Below are 20760 nucleotides of genomic sequence, written 5' to 3'. Positions count from 1 at the left end.
GCCAAAGACCTGTACTGAGATAAAAGCCTTCTAGACAAAAGCCTTCCTATTAGTATCGCGGACGTCTGCTACTCATCTGCATAAAAACACCCACACTGACATGGTCTTTCCTGCTGTTGTGACCTACGCTATATACTAGCTGGATCAGAGAGTTTGCTCCTCAGAACTCTGATGCACTGCTTTGTGCGTTCTCCATGTACATACATGGATTAAACCTCACCTTTTGACTAGACAAATGTCTTGAGCTTTATTAAGTAAGAAAATCCACAACAGAAGCAAACAGTAGCCTCCTCTTTGACAGGCCCGGACACAAATTTACAGAGGGATTGAGAATGACCCTCTTTACTGTAAGGTCATGCCTTTGTCCATCAACAAACCACATCATGATTCAACCCCCCAAACTCATTATTCATCATCACAATACAGCTCTTCATGGACATAACTCCGCCACATCTGTCCATCCACCGCCCCTGCAGAGCCCTTCGCTCCTCCTCTCAGATAGTTTCGGATGTGCTCAGGTCAGGTACCGCGGCAGGGTCTAAACTGTGGAACTCGCTCCCTGTAGAGCAGACCTGCCACTGTTTAAGTCCAGGCTAAAGACTCACTTATTCAGACATTTAGACGCGTATACTTGCCGGTGTTTTTATGTTTCATGTCATTCATTGTTGATGTTTTTGCTTGTGTTTTTATGTAAAGCAATTACGTCTGCCAAGCGTTGTTGTAAAGTGCTCTGGAAAAAAACTTTGATTGATTGACAATAGAAACATAGTACAAGCTACTCGTTTTTGTTCCGCTCATGATGCAAACTGAGCCATTGAGAGAATCGTGAATAGGTGGTGAATACTGGCTTAAAGCTTGCCGATCGAGATGACTAGAGAGAGAGATTATTTTTCTTGTGTTCAAGTGTCCACCCAAGACTAGAACAGGTGGGAGCATGTGTGGTTTTGTGCTACTAAGTTCCAGACTGATGTCCAGTCATCAACTTGAAAGACTTTGGAGAGTTGATTCGTCCAATCTTCCAAGCTAACACTTCAGACTCACTTAGAACCCTAATCTTATCATTGACTGTAAGAAAGAATGAACCGTTTTCATGACGGATTGCTTCAGTTCTCAAGCATCGTCATGGAATGAGTCAGGGACCATTCGAGAGAGGAGTTTTCTCAGTTCTGAATGGCTTGAACGATGCCCCAATGATGGATTGATCGGAAGGAAACCCCAAGGCATTGTTCTTTGTGCTTGGCCTGTGAAATCCCCAAACCTCAAAGTGAGTGATTTTATTTCCTTGTGGGGGTATGTAAAAGATAACGCTCATGTTCCACCGCTACCCACTAACCTCGATGACCTTAAAGATCGAATAACAACACCTATCAACTCTACTATGACCCCAAAGTTCGTTCATTCATCACAAAACTGAAACCTCGCCCGTACTCACACGTTGGTGGTGAAGATGCCGTAGATGAGGTCCTGCTCCGGGAGGTAGAAGGTGCTCTGGAGTTCGTTGTAGTAGAAGGGGATCTCTCCGGACCTGGAGCAGTTGAGCCGCGCCTTCATGAACGTGGTCCAGGTGTCCTCCAGCAGAAAGCGTCCGCCGATGTCGTTCTTGCAGACGCGCGCCACGCGGGAGTAAACCGTCTTCCCGCAGTCGTGCTCCACCGCGTTCTCCCGGAGGAAGAAGAGGGTGAAGAGGCCGATGTCGTAGGCCGAGATGAAGTGCGGTTCTAGAAGGAGAGACGATAAACACATAGTTACTTCATTGCCCTCGGATTTTGACTCTTCCATGTGACTTTCAGCTCCAAACAGAATTTTCTCACATGTGATGCTCCCGCACATTTAATGAGTAGGAGCTAAATAGATGACAAGAGGAACATACAACATTCTCTCTCGGGCCAACACGGAGACGCTAATGCATGCTTTTATCACCAGTCGTATCCACTACTGTAATGCCCTGCTTTCTTAGCCTGGCATCCAGACTAATCTCCGATGTTTATTAATTAATAAACAGGAGACTAGTCTGGCGACCCTGTCATAGAAAAGCTACTGCTGGAGGCGGGACTAATGTGGGACAACCGAAGCGCAGAGCAGCCAATGAGAACATAGCGGATGTGACGACAGAAACAGCGAGTTGAAAGTTGTATCATTCGGACATTAACAATGGCACTCCTGCCACATGGAATTCAGTAAATGACTTCTGTCGTTTATGTCAGAAAAACTTAAGAATACAAGCAAACCGGAGCATTACGTGAAGTGGTTGCTTGTGTTTCACAAAGGCGCAACAACGTGACGTTCAGGGAGCTGCTCTGATTGGTCGGTAGGCTCCATATCGCTGCGTCACTTCCTTTGAAAGCGCAATGGAGTGTTGCCAGACCCTCTTCTGTAAAGAAGCGGAGTCTGGTTGGCGAGACTACTGCTTTCTGGTTAACAACTTTTACAAAATTCAGCAGCTCGTGTCCTGACGAAGACCAGGAGGCGGGACCATATTACACCGGTTTTAGAATCGCTGCAAGTTCTTTTAATGGTCTTGGTCCTTCTTATCTTTCAGAACTGCTTTTGCCTTATGAACCTTCACGGCCCCTTCGCCCCTCCTCAGGGGTCTCCTAGTTATTCCTAAAGTCAACAAAAAGACTCATGGTGAGGCGTCTTTCCAATATTACGGCCCTCGCCTCTGGAACCACCTGAGGAGGAGCTCAGACCTGAGGAGGAGCTCAGGGCTGCAGAGAACGTTCATGTTTTTAAGAGCAGGCTCAAGACCCACCTTTTTAGCTTAGCCTTTAACTGACTAATCTATTTATTTATTTATTTAACATAAAATATATATATGGGAGGTTGTGCCAGGTGTATTGTTTCAAATGTTGTAATCTGTAAAGCACTTTGCGATACCTTTCAGTCATCAAAAGCGCTTTATAAATAAAGTTTAATTGATTGATTGATTGACTTTAAAATGTTTTACAATCTAAATACATGAAACCACACTTTTCCTATATGGACCCACAGACTAAATGATTCTGACAAGTGTGAGGCATGATGCAAGAGCACACACGCTACCTGTTTTCTGTAAAGGTTTATCATGTCAGACTTGTCAGATCCCAGACAGCAACACTTTCTTGTGTTATATCAGCAGCGAGAGGTGCCACGAATAAACACGTGTGGGTGAAATCCTAGCTTGAAAGGCGATGTGAGCAGAAAGAAGCACCGGTGGCTGTGAGTTTCCTGATTGGCTGTTGCTGCAGCAGCGTCGCTCGAATTGAAAGCGACAGACGTTAAGTATGAAACATGTTTGTTGCTTTCGATCTGAGATTTTGGAGGCGACAAATACTCGTAGTGCATGAAAAGGAGCCATGAAAAATTACTGCTTGGAACAGTCTTCACGAGGATGTGAGACAGGCCTCAACTCTGACAATGTTCAAATCCCGGCTGAAAACAGTTCTTTTTGCCCGTGCCTGAAAGCGTTTTATCTGCACTCTTGCCTTTTACTGTAATTAATTCATTTTATGTTGATGTCCAGAGGAGAAGGAGCGACAAAACAGAGGTTAGGTAACTTTGTGTGAACGAGCAAGAAAAAAAAAGAAGTGCTCAAGACAGAGTGAAATAGTGCTCAAGACAGAGCGAGACAAAACAAGACTTAAAATTAGTGCTCAAGACAAAGCGAGTCAAAACAAGACTTAAAAATAGTGCTAAAGACAGAGTGAGACAAAACAAGACTTAAAAATAGTGCTAAACACAGAGCGAGACAAAACAAGATTTAAAAATAGTGCTCAAGACAGAGTGAGACAAAACAAGACTTAAAATTAGTGCTCAAGACAAAGCGAGTCAAAACAAGACTTAAAAATAGTGCTAAAGACAGAGTGAGACAAAACAAGACTTAAAATTAGTGCTCAAGACAAAGCGAGTCAAAACAAGACTTAAAATTAGTGCTCAAGACAAAGCGAGTCAAAACAAGACTTAAAAATAGTGCTCAAGACAGAGCGAGACAAAACAAGACTTAAAATAGTGCTCAAGACAGAGCGAGTCCAAAGAAGACTTAAAAATAGTGCTCAAGACAGAGCGAGTCAAAACAAGACCTAAAAATAGTGCTCAAGACAGAGCGAGTCCAAAGAAGACTTAAAAATAGTGCTAAAGACAGAGCGAGACATAACAAGACTCAGAAATAGTGCTCAAGACAGAGCGAGTCCAAAGAAGACTTAAAAATAGTGCTAAAGACAGAGCGAGACATAACAAGACTCAGAAATAGTGCTCAAGACAGAGCGAGTCCAAAGAAGACTTAAAAATAGTGCTCAAGACAGAGCGAGTCAAAACAAGACTTAAAAATAGTGCTAAAGACAGAGCGAGTCAAAACAAGACTTAAAAATAGTGCTAAAGACAGAGTGAGTCAAAACAAGACTTAAAAATAGTGCTAAAGACAGAGCGAATCTAAACAAGACTTAAAAATGCATATAACTGAAAGTATTTTATCTACACTCTTGCCTCTTACTGTAATTGATTAATTCTATGTTGATGTTTTTATTTGATTGTATTTGTTTTCTTATATTTATGCAACTGCTCTACAAATAAACTTGCCTTGCCTTGCCTTACGAGAAACTCTTCCTTGTCAATCCCAGTTTGCAAACCACAGAAAACGAAGAAGCCTGTGCGGCGAGAGTCGACCTTCTCGTTTGTAGATGAGTACGTTTCAAATGCGATCGTGGATCATGTTGAAGCTGCTGAATTGCACAGTTCCCATTGTAATCTTCGCAACAGCTCTGATTTTCTGCTTCCTCCTCTATTCTAAACAATCCCAACACGTCACAGAGGAGGCGTTTGTTTAGATTCCTTGTGTAAGACCGTAAAAATGTGCCAGACGAGCAGCGCTTGTTCCTGGAAATGCATCGGCGTTCAATTTATGCTTAATTTGGCTGTTGGTTTGAATCAGCTGCTGTCGGGCGCTAGAACCGCACAATACACAAACACTTTGGAATAAATAAGACAAGCCGTTTAGTGCCGGTTTCTGTGTTTGCATTTCCATATTTATGCAATCAGCAAATATTGTATTACTTTAGACGAAAACAACAAATCCTGGAGATGAGACTAATGTAAAAGACATCCCGAGGGCTCCACTTTCTGTCACTGATCTGTTTGAAGAGATTGTGAAACCAAGTGTCATGCAGCTTGCAGATAGTCCACGGTTTTGATCGACAGCTCAAAGATGGGACTTCAAAGTTGGGGCTTCTATAGATTTGATGTAATTGCTGATGTTTTTCAAAATGTATGAGACACCGGTTTGATGTTTTGATCTTCAGAACCGCACGAAAGACAGCTGTCAGTGACTGGTCTTCGAAAATGGCAATATTTAATTCAATTCAAGCTATTTCGTGGCTTTAATGTTTGACAGGAGAAAGAAATGAACTGGCAGCACAAGGGCAGGTGGGTCACATACATTTAAGACAATAAGTAAAACTCGGATCCGTCAGTTTTGATCCATTTTAACCTCTTAAATCTCACCTGAACCGAGCACTTTTTTCTTCAGTTTGGCTTGATCCAAATCCGAAAGAAAAGGATTCTTGAGAAAAGTGTCAAAAAGCAAAAAAAAAATTGACAAAAAAACAAAGATGAAAATGCAATAAAAGTGTGACAAAAACGAATGATGAAAATGCAAAAAAAACAACAACAGAAAAGCGACAAAAGAAGCGATAAAAAGGTGAAGAAATGTGTGACGAATATGCCACAAAAAAAGAGTAGCAGAAATGTGACAAAAATGTAACAAAAAAGTGACAAAATGCGATGAAAAGTTGAAAAATGTGGGACAAGAATGCAACATAAAAGCCCAAAAAGTACATGACTAAACGCAACAAAAAAAGCAATAGAAAAGAAAGGTCCAAAAAGGGACGACAACGCAGCAACAACGCAAGGAAAAAGATCCATTTCGATGAGTTTTGTAGGTCTTAGCTTTCAAACGGTGGTGTTACGCTGGTCTATAGGCCGTGACCTTATGGATTTGAATGAACTGGAGAAAATCCACTTGGTGAAGGAGGGGGTTAAGAGGTTCAGGCAACTGACTCAGTGTAAGTGCAGTCCCTACTTCGGTTAGTCTCAATAATCGTCATGGGACTTTATAATCGACAGGTTTACAGCCATTTCTTTGACTTTCTTTGGGGTGGACGGGTTGATCCTGGGAGCTCTGTTGTCGAGGGCTTCGTGACCCTGGCAGGGTGTCCCATGACAAACAGGTCCTATAGGTGACGGGTCAGACAAAGAGCAGTTCAGAAGCCCCTTATGAGAGACTAACAGGCCTGAGAAATGAGAGGCCACCCTTCTATGGACCTAACATCTGCAGGAGGAGCCATAAGGGGCTGGTGCAATGTGATTTGGGCAGCTCCAACAACTGCCTCCAACTGGATGGATGGATTACTGCTTCTGTCATACCGTCCAGCCCTACATTCAACCTTTATTCTTTCGTTGAGCGACTTTTATTGAATACAAACAGAAGAGAATTTTGAAAAGGAGAAACTATTGGACAAAAGTTTGACTCCTGAACAATGTATAAATGAGCCACTTGTTTTTTTTTCATCATGTTTTTCTTATTTTTTTGGTCACGTTTTTTGTTGTTTTTTTTGTCATATTTTTCTAGTTTTATGGTCATGTTTTTGTATTTTTTTGGTCATATTTTAGTCATTTTTTTGTAATTTTTCGTCATATTTTTGTAGTTTTTTGGTCATGTTTTTGTCATTTTTTGGTCATATTTTGTAGTTTTATTTGTAGTGTTTTTTAATGCCTTTTTGTCACTTGTTTGTCACATTTTTCAAGCATTTTCGTCAGTTTTTTCTTATTTTTTTGGTCATATTTTTCTTATTTTTTGGTCATATTGTTCTAGTTTTATGGTCATGTTTTTGTATTTTTTTTAATCTTATTTTTGTAATTTTTTGTCATATTTTTGTAGTTTTTTTGCTCATGTTTTTGTCATTTTATGTCATATTTTGTAGTTTTTTGTAGTGTTTTTTAATGCCTTTTTGTCATGTTTTCACTTTTTTGCCACCCTTCTATGGACCTAACACCTGCAGGAGGAGCCATGAGGGGCTGGTGCAATGTGATTTGGGCAGCTCCAACAACTGCCTCCAACTGGATGGATGGATGGATGGATGGATTACTGCTTCTGTCACATCGTCCAGCCTCACATTCAACCTTAATTCTTTCGTTGAGTGACTTTTATTGAATACAAACAGAAGAGAATTTTGAAAAGGAGAAACTATTGGACAGTTTGACTCCTGAAGAATGTATAAATGAGCCACTTGGCAAGGCCTGTCGAGCCACACTCCCCGAGCAGCTGGTTGTGGACCCGGAGACCTTTGAGCGAGCCGCACAGAGAGAAAGGACGCCGGCTAAAACACACTTTGAGGCGATGCGGAGTTCCACTGGCTACAAAGGCTGTGTTCAAGAAAGCCTTTGTCCCTTGTGCCGTGAGCGTTTTCAAAGCAGCTGCGACGCAAACACAACAGCCAGGAATGAAGCAGTTTGTTCTGAAAGCATTTTTGTTTTTATCCTCGTCTTTTTATGTTTTATGTCGTTGTTTTTGGCAGCCCTGTTAGTTTTAGTTACATGTTACGAAAACTCAAAAGGATTTAGTCAGGTTAATTAAAATCAGAATAATTAAGTATGAGTATTCAGATAAATTAATTAAAACGAGTAAGCCTATTGGAAATTGTGATGAAGGTTGACAGTCTGACAAACTACTTTCCAAGTCACGGAGATAAGCCAGATACGGACTGAGGCTGCGCAACTAAACACATTCATTTCAAGGACCATGCAAATAACTGCACACACATCCCCTCCCTAGCCACGCCCCAATCCTTCTGCGTCTGTGTTCATGACCGTCTCTCAAATCCCCAACCCCCTCCTTCCCCTACACGTGACCTTGTGTACTGTGTATACCCCATGTCTTGATGTGTTTGTGTGTGTGCTTTGCCTGAACTTTAACCTGATTGTAATTTCGCATTTCTTCTTTTGTAAGGCACATTGGGTTTCCTTGTGTGTGAAATGCGCGGTATAAATAAACTTGCCTTTCTCCCATTTTCAAGCCAGCCTGCTGTGAGCGCTCGAATCATTTGGAACTGCACAGCAGCCTGGGGACCATGGCCGAAATTTTCGCATGGATTTGGGAACCAATCACAGAACGAGGAGGGACGGCAAGACGATGACGAGCTATTCGATATACGGAAGCTTCTAGTTTATTTACGGATTTAAAAAAAAAAGTTTATTTACGGATCCAACATGACAGCAGCAGACGCGATGGTATTTTTCGATCAAGCTTTAGACCTTGTTCTTGTTTGTCCCTGTTTCAGAGCGTGGCGTCCTGCACTGATCACCCCCTCCACCTCTTCCTTCCTCTTCCTCCTGCAGCTCCCTCCACTCCACAACAGTCTTTCACCATCTCCTCCTTTGTCCCTTCCTGAATGACCAGGTTATTCCATGCAAGGATTTCTTCGGGCATATTCCAAGACAACAACGCCCAAGGCCGTGGGAACCCAGGGTGCTGAGGGCGCTGCAGCACCCCCTGGTGGATAGTTTGTGAACTGCAGGCAATATTAACCCCTTAACTCCCACCTGAACCGAGCACATTTTCTCCAGCTTTACCCCAGTCCAAAAGCTTCTGGAAAAAAGGTGTGAAAAAAGCGACAAAACATTGACGAAAACAAGGATGAAAAGGTGAAAAAAGTGAGAAAACATTGATGAAAAAGTGACAAAAAATGTTCAAAAAATGTTCAAAAAATGACAACAATTGACAAAAATTTGACAAAGAAGTGAGAAAAATTTGACGAAAAATTGAGAAAAAATTGACGAAAAAATGATACGAATTTGACAAAAAAATGCGAATAATTTGACGAAAAAGTGACAGAAAAATTAACAAAAAATGACAAAAATGGACAAAAATGTGACAAAAAAAATAAAAAAAAATGGAAAAAAGTGATAAGAATTTGACCAAAAAATGCCAATAAAGTGACAAAAAAGTCACGAAAATTTGACAAAAAAGAGATGATCGCCCAACAAAAAAAGTGATGAAAAACAATCTGATGTGAGGAAAAAGATCAATTTAGTTTTGTAGGTCTTTCAAATGAGGCGTTACACTGGCCTACGGGATTTAGGTAAAGCTGAACTGGAGAAAATGCTCTCGGTTCAGGCGGGAGTTAAGGATTTTTGCACAGAAAAAGTATTTTGGGGGTAAATTTTGTCCCTCAGCGCCCCCTAGCTAAAATATCTTCCCACAGCTCTGACAACACCAGGATTCACCAGGCTCACATTGTCAAACCCCATTGAGAGTCTTTGGGATGTGCTGGAGAAGGCTTTGCACAGTGGTCATACTCTCTCAACATCAATACAAGATCTCAGTGAATAAAATAATGGATCTTTTGACATTGCAGAAGCTTATTGAAACAATGCCATGGCAAACGCACGCTGAAAGCTAAAGGCGCTACCACCAAATGCTACAGCGCGTGACCTTTCTTCAGGCAGGATGATACAGCATCAGAGCACTCATTTGTTTGTCAGGGTAAAACGTCAGCTCCCCGTCCCATATTTGACCCGATAACGCTCTCCGTGGGACGTCGTTCATCACCCCGACTGTCGGCAGCTGCAATAAAAGAAGGCACCGGCCCACAGTTAAATAGTCGGCCCCATGGATTTACCATCAAAACCTCGCTCAGATTTACGAGCGCCGGTCTCTCACACTATCTGCTCCCGATGCTTGTTTATTTCTTTACACTTTTGACATTGAGATCCGACGCTGGCCAAGCTGCGAAGGCATTTATTACGACCGATAACAGGGTCAAAGCGGCGTTCTTTTGATTCACGTTGGAAATGTTTTCATGGAGGCTTTTGCTGGTGAGGTTTAGGACTCGGCAAGTCGTCACATTTTAAGCAAATCATGATCAAGCTGAAGGCGAGACGCTGCAGGCGAATAGGGAAACTTTTAAAATTTAGAGATATTAAATTCTAACTTTGGCTGTAGATTACTGACGTTTTCTGTCCTTTTCTGTTTTCATATAGAAATTAGGCTTTTTATGTGTAAAAATATCCAAAATTGCCTATATTTTTGGTGACGCAATCTGAATTAAATCATTTTATATAGCACAATTAAAGCAGTACTAAGTAAACAAAAGGAGAGAGGGATAGTGTACATCCAATTACACAATGGAGATCATTTTTTTCACTCAAACTTGGCTGTAGATACTGTTTTAGTGGTGCTAGCCCGCAGTTAGCTTTGCCCGTTTGCCTGTTAGCTTCGTCTTCGTGATTCTATTAGTGTGTATTGGTGGCTCCAACCCGGAGGAAGCAAAGTTGCAATTGTAGATTTCTGGCCAGAGACACCAGGGGGAGATAAAAGACCCCCCAATCATCCCATTAACACCGCCAGAGGGACTACGGAAAGGGTTTATTAAGGTAAACAAGTTACTTAGTACTGCTTTAAAATATAGCTGTCGTTGACCAAAGTGCTCCACAAAAGTCTACACAAAAAAATAAAACAATGCACAATACGATATGTGCTAGACAGTGTTAAAACCTTTGGCGTAGAAATGTGTCTTAAGCAAAGTTTTAAAATGGGTCTAATAATGGATACAGCCAGGTTTAAATTTATAGTTTTATTACGTTTATGTATTAGCATTATGCATTTTTAATCTAATTGATTCAAAAGTGATGTCATACAATCACCATAAAACCTCCAAGCCAACACAGTATAGATACAGACGGCATCTCGTCATAGAAGGGGGCGGGGCTTCGCCGAGGGGGAAAATAGAAACACAATTTTCCACAGTTTTTTGCCATTTTCTGGTGGAATATGAACTTATTTATCACATAAATAAAGTCAAGTGTAAATCGGGCCCATATTGATGTTTTCTCACAGCAGATTGTTCAGTAGAAGTGAAAAAACGGCAGTCGTAGCTACAGCTAGCTATCCCTTAGCATTAGCACGATGCTAACATGTAGCATGAAGTTAGCATTCTCCGTTATTCATGTATTTATGGGCTGTTGAACCACTTTGCTCCTCTCCATGTCTTTGTATCTTTATTTAGTATAAAACTATATTCATAATTCAGCGTTTGTTAAAGTAGTTTTTGAATAATTAGAGAAAGTTTAAAATAAATTGTTTTCCCCCTAAACTGTTTTCAAACATGACCATATATGGGCGATTCCAGAGATGCCGTCTGTATCTATGAATGAAACGGAGCAGAGGAGGAGAACAAGTCTTAGTTACAAAGGCTTTTTCAGATTTTGAATATCTTGTTTAGTTTTAAAATAAGCTGTAAAAATATAAATTTCGCCTTGTTTTTTGAAATTCAAATAATATATAATAATAATAATAATAACTCAATAAATCAGGTGAGGAATTAGATATTTTCAAAAAGCCCTCTGAAAAAACCTTGAAGTCTGGAAAATTTGACGTCTGCATGAGCCCCAATGTCAGATTACAATTTCCCAAATAAATCAATGGAGAAACATCCAATCTGTGCAATAATTAAACCTAAAAATCGCCTTAACCTCTTAACCTCCACCTGAACCGAGCACATTTTCTCCAGTTTGCCAATACTCAAAGATAAAAGCATCAAACGTGCATTGAAAACGAGGATGAAAACGCAACAAAAAAGCGGCAAAAACGTGCTGGAAAAGCATCGACGACACATTAAAAAAGCGACAAAAACACGACTGAAGAGTGTTGAAAAAAGCAACATAAAAGCCAAATAAAATGCGATGGACAAACTGCCGAAAAAGCATCAAAAAAGGGTAAAAGCACGATAAAAAACAGGACAAGAAATCCACCAAAACACGAGAAAAACTCTTCCAAAATTTGATAAAAATACAGCAACAACGCAGATCAGTTTTGCAGGTCTTAGCTTTCAAATAAGCTGCTACACTTGCCAAGAAGCTTTTTGATTTTGGCTAAAGTGGGAGCTAAGAGGCTAATAATATATATATATAGCAAGTATTCAGGCTATTCCAGCCAATGTGGAGCTATAAAACATATATCGTGCATCTCTTACAACAAAGATTGTGTTTTGCTGTAGCTCCAGACTGTACTGTGTGTTTCTGGATGTGGGAAAACTGTGCAAAACATCCTCCTCCTTACGCCAACCGCCACAGGCTACACAGGCAGCAAAAAAAGCAGAAGAAGAAGAAGCGCGTAACCCTCTGGCACTTTGGAAAACTGCAGCTGTGACTTTGCATGGAGGGAGATGAATGAAACGCGAGAAAACTTTTACAACTTTTGTGTTGGGGGGGAGGAGGAGAAAAAAAAACAACACTTTTCCAGCTCGGAGTTAAATTGGGCAAACTTGGAGGCAGGAGCAGTGTTGACCCCGGAGGGCAGCGGCCACATGGCTCCCAGATAACTACGCTTCTCCCGGTTCACGCTGGCATTTTGCAGTCCGTGTGTAGCTGATAAAGGACCCTGACTGTGAGACGGCGGAGATAACATCTACTGCAGAGGGTGTGGAGTTTGTGTGTCACATGTTGAGGCCATGGAGCACGTAGGAGAGGCTAATGGTTAAGGAAAAGACCTGTATTTCTGAATAAGTTGTGGCAACAGCAGCAGGAGGAGCAGAAGTTGTTGCAGTAGTAGTTGTTGTCGTGGCTAAATATGAAATGTCTTTATTCCCCTCAGAGACTGTGTGGAGATAAGATAATATAGGACTTCATTGATCTCACAATGTTACTGCAGCTCTTAAGGACACTCAAGGGGTAAAAATAGTCCGGGAAAAATCAATGTAATACAATCAAAGAAGAAGGAGGAAGCGTGCAAACAAGCAATGGTAAATAAAGGTAACTTCAATGGATAAAAACACAGTGCAAAACCGAGGTTATTGCACAAGAGGTAATTATTGTTGCTTTGCTTTATAAAGTAATTGACGCTTTTCAGGTAAAACATTTGTTCTTGCCGTGCCAGTCGTTATAAATGCAATAAATCTAAACCAAGCACTTACACAAGACTGCGTTAAAGGGACTATACTGAGTTTAAAAATGTTCAAATTAAGTATTTTCCTCCCCCTACATGTTCCAGCCATGTCCTAGTGTGTAGAATGAGCCCAGACCTGTTCATCACAACTGCCTCTGAAATCCTGCACTGTCACTAAAAAAAAGGTGTCACTTCGGGTCCGAATTGCTTAATATAGAAGGTGCAGCTACACATATGACCTGAGGTGGCAGTAGTGAGTATACAATGGCTAGAGAAGATCTTTTTCCTCACGTCATCAGATTTTGTTTCCATCATTTTTCATTGGGCATTCAACTCATTTTTGTCATTTTTTGTCATTTTTTGTCATTTTTTGTCATTTTTTGTCCATTTTTGGTCATTTTTTGGTCATTTTTTGGTCATTTTTTTGTCATTTTTTGGTCATTTTTTTGGTCATTTTTTTGGTCATTTTTTTGTCAATTTTTTATCACATTTTTGTAAAAAAAAAATCAACTTTTCATCAAATTTTTGTAAATTTTTGGAATTTTTCTGTCACATTTTTGTAATTTTTTTTGTCAATTTTTTGTCGATTTCTTGTGACATTTTTGTGACATTTTTGCCACTTTTTCATTCATTTTTCATCACTTTTTGCCACTTTTTTGTCACATTTCCATCATTGTTTTTGTCTCAGTTTTGTTGCTATTTTCACAGCTGTTTTCCAGAAGCTTTTGGACTGGGGTAAAGCCAAACTGGAGAAAATGTGCTCGGGTTCAGGTGGGAGTTAAGGGGTTAAGGCGACAGTCGGCATCTCTGGGAGCCAAGATTCAAACCCCAACTTTCCGGTCCTGCCACCTAAGCTCCACTCCTGCTGTTTTATTGGTGACACTTTCGAATAACTACACCTTATTCAGCCTTAATAAATGATGAACAATTCATTACTCATTAGTCATAATAAATAGTTCTTCACATACTTCACTTCTTCATTGTTTGGAGTTTGTCTGCTTCCCACTCCTTTTCGAGCTAAAATATTATTTATTTTATTTTCTTAATTATAGCCTGGGCAAAGGAAGTGTGTTGTATGTATGAGAGGTAAAGATCTTGGACAGATATGGCATGTTCCCTTGTCTCTGAATTTGTTCTTTTCTTTATATGGCTCGAAATAAAATGTTCAATTGAATTGTTAAAGGGGCAAGTTGGAAGTTGTAGAGGCAGTTGTGGTGAACAGGTCTGGGCTCATTCTACACATGAGGACATGGCTGGAACTTGTAAGGGGATGAAAATACTTAATTTTAACATTTTTAAACTCCGTATTGTCCCTTTAAGTACTTGGGGGGAAAAAAAGAATTGTTCATGATGAATTAAGTATTAATTAATTAATAAAACCTTGTAACCCATGCCTTAATTGAGCATATTTTCAGCAGTTCTTTTTGTTGTGTTTTCTGTTGCTTTCTTCATTGCTTTTTTTCTTGCTTTGTGATGCTTTGTCGTCACATTATTATCAATTTTTCATCATGTTTTTGTCGCTTTATTTTTTATTGTGATATTGTTGCTTTTCCGAAACATATTTGCTGCTCTTTTGTGGCTCATTTTTTTCATTTCCATCTCTTTTTAAACATGTTTTTGTCGCTTGTTTATTTTGTTTTTGTCGCTCTTTTGCTGCTTTTCTGCCACTTCTTTTGTTGCTTTTTCATCCTTGTTTTTGCCACTAGGCTCAGGTGAGGGTTAAGGCTAAATAAGGCTTAGTTATTATAAAGTATTACCGTTTTATTTAGACAAGCTCAGCCAAAGACACCAATCTGTGCTTTGTTTCACAATCTACATACACATCAGTCATGAAACAAATAGTCTTCACCTGTATAGACTCATTTATCTGAGCTTAGGACCAGCTTTAGTTACAAATGCCCAACTAAAATGAAAGCCTCTGCGTCATCTCCCTCACATGCCGCCTTCCCAGCACGGTCTCATTACTCCTGTCCTGCCACGATTTACGGCAAAAAGTCCATACGTTTCCTTGAGCGCGGCGCCTGGCAGACTAAAAGCAGGGCTGAAGTTGATGTATGCTGATGTGTGTTGATATGTGCGCGGGGCTCTGGTATAAATATGAATGTGTTTGGTCGAGTGTATAAGCTTTATCTCCTCTATATATGCCCAGAGACTGTGAGCTAACGCAAAGGGCAGCAACACCGTAAACATGTCGCTTCTCACTGTTTTGCATTATTCCTGTGCCAGGTGGACCGGAGCGTGCGGGGAGTCCTTTAAGAGCAGGGGTCTCCAACCTTTTTGACCTGACGAGCTACTTTGGCACAATATGAACATCAGAGAGCTACTTATGTTCAAAAACACAACTTAGGTGGAGTTCACCCAGAAGAATCACTTGCCAAGATGATATTTCAAAGAAAGTGACTTGAGTTTAGTCTTTATGCTTTACTATATTGAACCAACTGTTCACAGATTGTGTTCTGTATGTTCAGAACAAACAGAAAATGCATCTAAAATTTGAGTTATCAAGCATGTAGAAAGTCTTTGGCGAGCTACCTGGAGAGGCTTGGTGAGCTGCTGGTAGCTCCCATGCTACTGGTTGGAGATTCCTGTTTTAGAAGAATCATTCCCAAGCAATCAGTGCGGCGTCAGCAGTGATGCGGTCGCTGTATCGGACTGTTGTGGTGAAGAGGGAGCCGAGTCGGGGCAAAGCTCTCGATTTACCGATCGATCTACGTTCCCACCCTCACCTATGGTCATGAGATTTGGGTAATGACCGAAAGGACAAGATCGCGAATACAAGCGGCCGAAATGAGTTTCCTTCGCAGGGTGGCTGTGCGCACCCTTCGAGATCGAGTGAGGAGCTCAGTTACCCGGGAGGAGCTCGGAGTAGAGTCGCTGCTCCTCCACGTCGAAAGGAGCAGCTGAGGTGGCTCGGGCATCTGTTCCGGATGCCTCCTGTTCCAGGCATGTCCTAGTGGGACAAGGCCTTGTGGAAGACCCAGGACACGCTGGTGGGAGTATGTCTCCGAGCTGGCCTGGTGTCGCCTCGGGGTCCCCCCAGAACAGCTGGAGGAGGTGTGTGTGGATCGGGAAGTCTGGGCATCTCTGCTGAGACTGCTGCCCGGATAAAGCGGAAGAAAGTGGATGGATGGATGGATGGATGGATGGATGGATGGATGGATGGATTCCCAAGCAATGGTAAGGAAGAAAATTGGTGGTATTTGCAGGGAATCAGAAGGATTGTTTCAGTCTGGCCTTAGCCATCCGTAAACTCCGGTCAGTTATAATTTCCTACATGTACGTCTGGGCTTGATGTCAGTGGCCGCGTTACATCGGTTGACTTTCTACCTACCATTCAGCGAGTGGGGGAGGCGGGGCTTGTAGATGACGTCAAGCATTTGTGCCGATTTGCGGGTTGTTGTTTGGCAAATATCCCAAATATCCAGAAATTAAAATTGAAGAATTGGAATGTGCAAATGACCCCAAGAGTCATGATTGAGCTGCTTCACTCACTCGGGCGCATTACAAACATCACGACCAAACGCCAGCGAAAATCATCAATCGTTTCAAAGGAGTTCACCCCTCCCACCTGAAGTTTCAGACCCTTATACGAAACGAAGTAAGCACGAGGGTATGGTAAAACCAGGCTAGGTTTTAGGACTAGACCAGGCCTAACACAGTTTATCTAAAGCCATTCTGCATAACAAGTTGCCAGATCTCAGCTGCGGTGACCATTTGCAATAAAACCGGCCCATATGTGGCTGAGGAAACAATTATAGCATCTGGCGGGTCACCATTCAAATTCGACATAGACTGATCTGGTCCAGCTCTTTCTCTCTCGTTTGTAAGAAGCCTTGAAGATGAGATTTTCACTCACTCTCAACTACAGACTCTATGGTTCAGCTGTTTGAGTTTGGTGCTGGTTTGGATCATCTCTTGGACGGCAGTTTGCGTTTTGTTTGAGAATCCCGTTGACGTCTCTTTTGCCTGGTTTGTTTCCCGGCGTGACGGTTCGCTTGGCTGCGCTGCGGTCCTGGCTGTGCTGCAGTTCTGGCTGTGGCTGTGTAGCTGTGGTGCAGGGACATGTGTGAGTGCAGTCAGCTGTGATTATGGAGATGAGGAGGGGACCCATCTCTCATCCTCTGCCTCCCACTCGCTCTGTAACTGCGGAGGCTCTCAGAGTCAAACAGCACATGGCCGAGGGGCTGCTTTGTCGGGGCATTCCTGTTTGAGAAATGTAGATGTCATTTTGAGTGATTTTTGGACCTGGGTTTGATTTCTTCTTGTTTCCAACTTCAAATATGTGCAATCGGCCAATCCAAAAGCTGAAAACTCTTAAACGTGGAACCCAATTAAAAGCCAAGACTTACAAAACTGATCTAAACTGATCTTATTCCTTGCGTTTTTGAAAATGATCTTTAATATCAGTCACTGGCTCCATGATCTCTCTGTATAAGACCAAACATTTCCTCAAAAACAAAATCCTTTAACCTCTATATATTATAATATAGGCTTTTAGAACGCTGTAATGCAACCTGAAACCCTGCAATACTTATTTTCAATGCTTATCGAAATAACTGTTTTGAAATACTAATACTTAATACATTTTCGCTGACTAAAACGGGACTAAAACGAGAAGCATTTTCATCCAAAAGAACGATCTGATCAATTAAATTCCCACCCTCACCGATGGTCATGAGATTTGGATAATGACTGAAAGGACGAGATCGCGAATACAAGCGGCCGAAATGAGCTTCCTTCGCAGGGTGGCTGGGCGCACGGAGTAGAGTCGCTGCTCCTTCACGTTGAAAGGAGCAGCTGAGGTGGCTCCAGCATCTGTTCCGGATGCCTCCTGGCACACCTCCCTCGAGAGGTGTGTCCTATTGGGAGGAGGTCTCGTGGAAGACCCAGGACACGCTTGTGGGACTATGTCTCTGGGGCCTGGTGTCGCCTCGGGGTCCCCCCAGAACAGCTGGAGGAGGAGTGTGGGGATCGGGAAGTCTGGGCATCTGTGCTGAGACTGTTGCCTCCGCGACCGGGCCCGGATAAAGTGGAAGAAAATGGATGGATGGATGGATGGATGGATGGATGGATGGATCGATACTTCAGACGTAGAGGTTCCTCCTCCAATGTAACTGCTGTGCCACATTTAAAGCCAATGTTCTGTTCTAATTTTTTTAATGAATAGATAAACATAATATAATGTAACAATGATAATCATAATAAAATGAAATAAAACTAGCTTTTTCCATATCCAAAGTCTGTCCAAATGGATAAAAAAAAAGCAGAGAAGTTAAATCTCGCCTATGGACGCCAAATTGGCTAAGAGGGCAGCCAAAAAACACTCTACATATCATAAAGGCAAACTTGTAAGCTGTAGTTGAAAGAGTTTTGGACTATAATGTTGTACCTTTGACAGTTATGCGATAAAAATGCAAAGTAATATCATCATCTTCCAAGAAATGTATATTTAATGCCAGTTCGTATCTAATTTAAAGCCACACCGTGTAGAATTTTACCCAATAAATAAAATTGAAATACAAGCATTTATTTAATGACTATTATTTTCATCATTGAAAAATACCTCAGAATTGTACAAACAAACATCTATGAGGCTGACCCCGCCTAAGATATGGCTGTAAACTTTACCGGAGTGGGTACGTCTCCAGCTCGTCTCCATGGAGATGTGACTAAAGGCAGTAGAATTTGAGATTTGAACAGGTTAGTTTCACATCCAAATCCATTCTTTTATTACACACTGCAGTAACAGCACTTTCTGTGTTCGAGCTGGTCATTAGGAGCATGTTTTGTTTTGCCACAACAATATAGTCCAAAATGTTACGCAGTGTGCCTTTAATGCTTTTAAATGAAATGTAAGGCCTTAATTTTGGCACAATGACTTTTACTGCTGTTTAGTGAAGGACCAAATCTGAAGCACAAGTCGACACAATGTCTGAACAAAACCACCTCAACATGTTATTCTGGTCTATTTCTTCACTTTCGAAATGAAAACTGAGAAACTAGAGCCAAAAAATCCCAAAGTTAAAATTGATGTTTCCACCTTCACCTATTTCTCCGTCTCGCCTCTAAAGCAGCGGGACGATGGAGCCGTTGATGTATTCACTGGTTAAGGCTGAGGAACATCTGCTGTAGCTCAGTGCAGCCGCCTTCACCTTGACTCCATCCCTCCTCCTCCTCCTCCTCCTCCTCCTCTTCCTCCAGCCTGTTCCTGCTGCTCCGCTCTGCCCGTGCGCCTGCTCACAGTGGAGCTGCAGCGCTCTGTAATTCTGCGCTGCCCCGCTGTGAGGATAATTACACCCATCAGTGAGTGCTCAGTCTCACAGTGGATCCTCCTCAGCCCGACGGAGCCCCATCCATCTCTGAACTCGTACAGAGACCGCGGCGCTCCTCGCATCCAGGGGCTTCAGATGAGGGAAAACTAGAACGCACAGTGATTTGGAAATGGGCAGAGGTCCAGTTCTGTAGTTTATTACCATTTTGATGAGTAAACAAATCACGCTGACACACATTTGATTGTCTCCTGTTCTGGCTCTGTTGATAACCGCTTCAGTTGTTGTAACTGGTCTCTGTGCGGGTCCTCAGTCACACGAAAAGACCAAAGATGATGTTAGCGCTTAGCCTCTCCCAGCATATTCCTATAGCTCCAAACTGGGGTGGAGTTAGAAGCGACCAAGCTCTAGAAAATCATGTTTAATTTTGTGTAACTATACTTGGATCATGTAACTTCTCATGTAACTGTATTTAAATAGGGAAAACGTGGAAGAGCTTGGTCACTTCTAACTTCCCCCCAGTTTGGAGCCATAGGAATATGCTGGGAGAGGCAAAACGCTAACAACGTCTTTGGTTGTTTTGACTAAGGCCAGACAGTTACGCATCAACCCATGTAAGCTCAGGTAAGGTTTTGGCCCGACAAGATGAAAAAATGGTTGACATGGCATGGTGGCGCAGCGGTTAGGGCTTGTGCTTGACAGCTCCAAGGTCCGGGGTTCGATTCCCACCTGGACTGGGCCTTTCTGTGTGGAGTTCTCCCCACGTCAGCATAGGTTTTCCCCAGGTGCTCCGGGTTATACAAATAAAGTTCTTCTACTACCATTAAAAACATGTACAATAGGCCAGCTGTTTTGGGGGGACCCCAAGGCGACACCAGGCCAGCTCGGGGACATAGTCCCACCAGCGTGTCCTGGGCCTTCCATGAGACCTCCTCCCAATAGGACATGACTGGAACACCTCCTGCGGGAGGCGGCCAGGAGGTATCCGGAACAGATGCCCGAGCCACCTCAGCTGCTTCTTTCGACGTGAAGGAGCAGCGACTCTACTCCGAGCTCCTCCCGGGTAACTGAGCTTCTCACCGATCTCGAAGGGTGCGCCCAGCCACCCTGCGAAGGAAACTCATTTCGGCCGCTTGTTTCCGCGATCTCGTCCTTTCGGTCATTACCCAAAGCTCATGACCATAGGTGAGGGTGGGAACGTAGATCGATCAGTAAATCGAGAGCCGACTCAGCTCCCTCTTCACCACAACAGTGGTGTCGATCTCACACTCCATCCGTCCACCCCCCTTCGTGAACAAATGAATGTGGGACAACGTATGGAAATTAGCCAAAGGAAAATGATCACATTTATATACCGCTTTTCTACCTTCTCAAGGCACTCAAAGCGTTTTACATCAAGGAACCGCCCATTCACACATCAGTGTCAGACACTGGAGGCAAGGTGGGTGAAGTGTTTTGCCCTGCGGGATTCGAACCGTCGACGCTCTGGTCAACAAGACGACCCCCTCTACTGTCCACTCCACTGTCGCCCCAAAGTTACATGCACGAGTCTCATGTATGTTCATTAACACACACTGT

The 20760-nt window shown here is 42.3% G+C and overlaps 1 protein-coding gene across 2 annotated transcripts in view; it reads right to left on the bottom strand.

The window, feature by feature from the left end:
* sema5ba (sema domain, seven thrombospondin repeats (type 1 and type 1-like), transmembrane domain (TM) and short cytoplasmic domain, (semaphorin) 5Ba) overlaps positions 1-20760 on the bottom strand; it is a 517318-nt gene that overhangs the window by 120420 nt on the left and 376138 nt on the right. For both annotated transcript variants that reach the window (XM_079563383.1, XM_079563384.1), the window contains exon 9: positions 1433-1718. In XM_079563383.1, coding sequence (XP_079419509.1) covers positions 1433-1718 — 286 coding nt within the window. The remainder of the gene's footprint in view (positions 1-1432; positions 1719-20760) is intronic.

Source organism: Gobius niger, assembly GCF_951799975.1.
Source record: "Gobius niger genome assembly, chromosome: 9".
NCBI classification, from domain to species: domain Eukaryota; kingdom Metazoa; phylum Chordata; class Actinopteri; order Gobiiformes; family Gobiidae; genus Gobius; species Gobius niger.
This window is presented reverse-complemented; position numbering and strand designations above follow the sequence as displayed.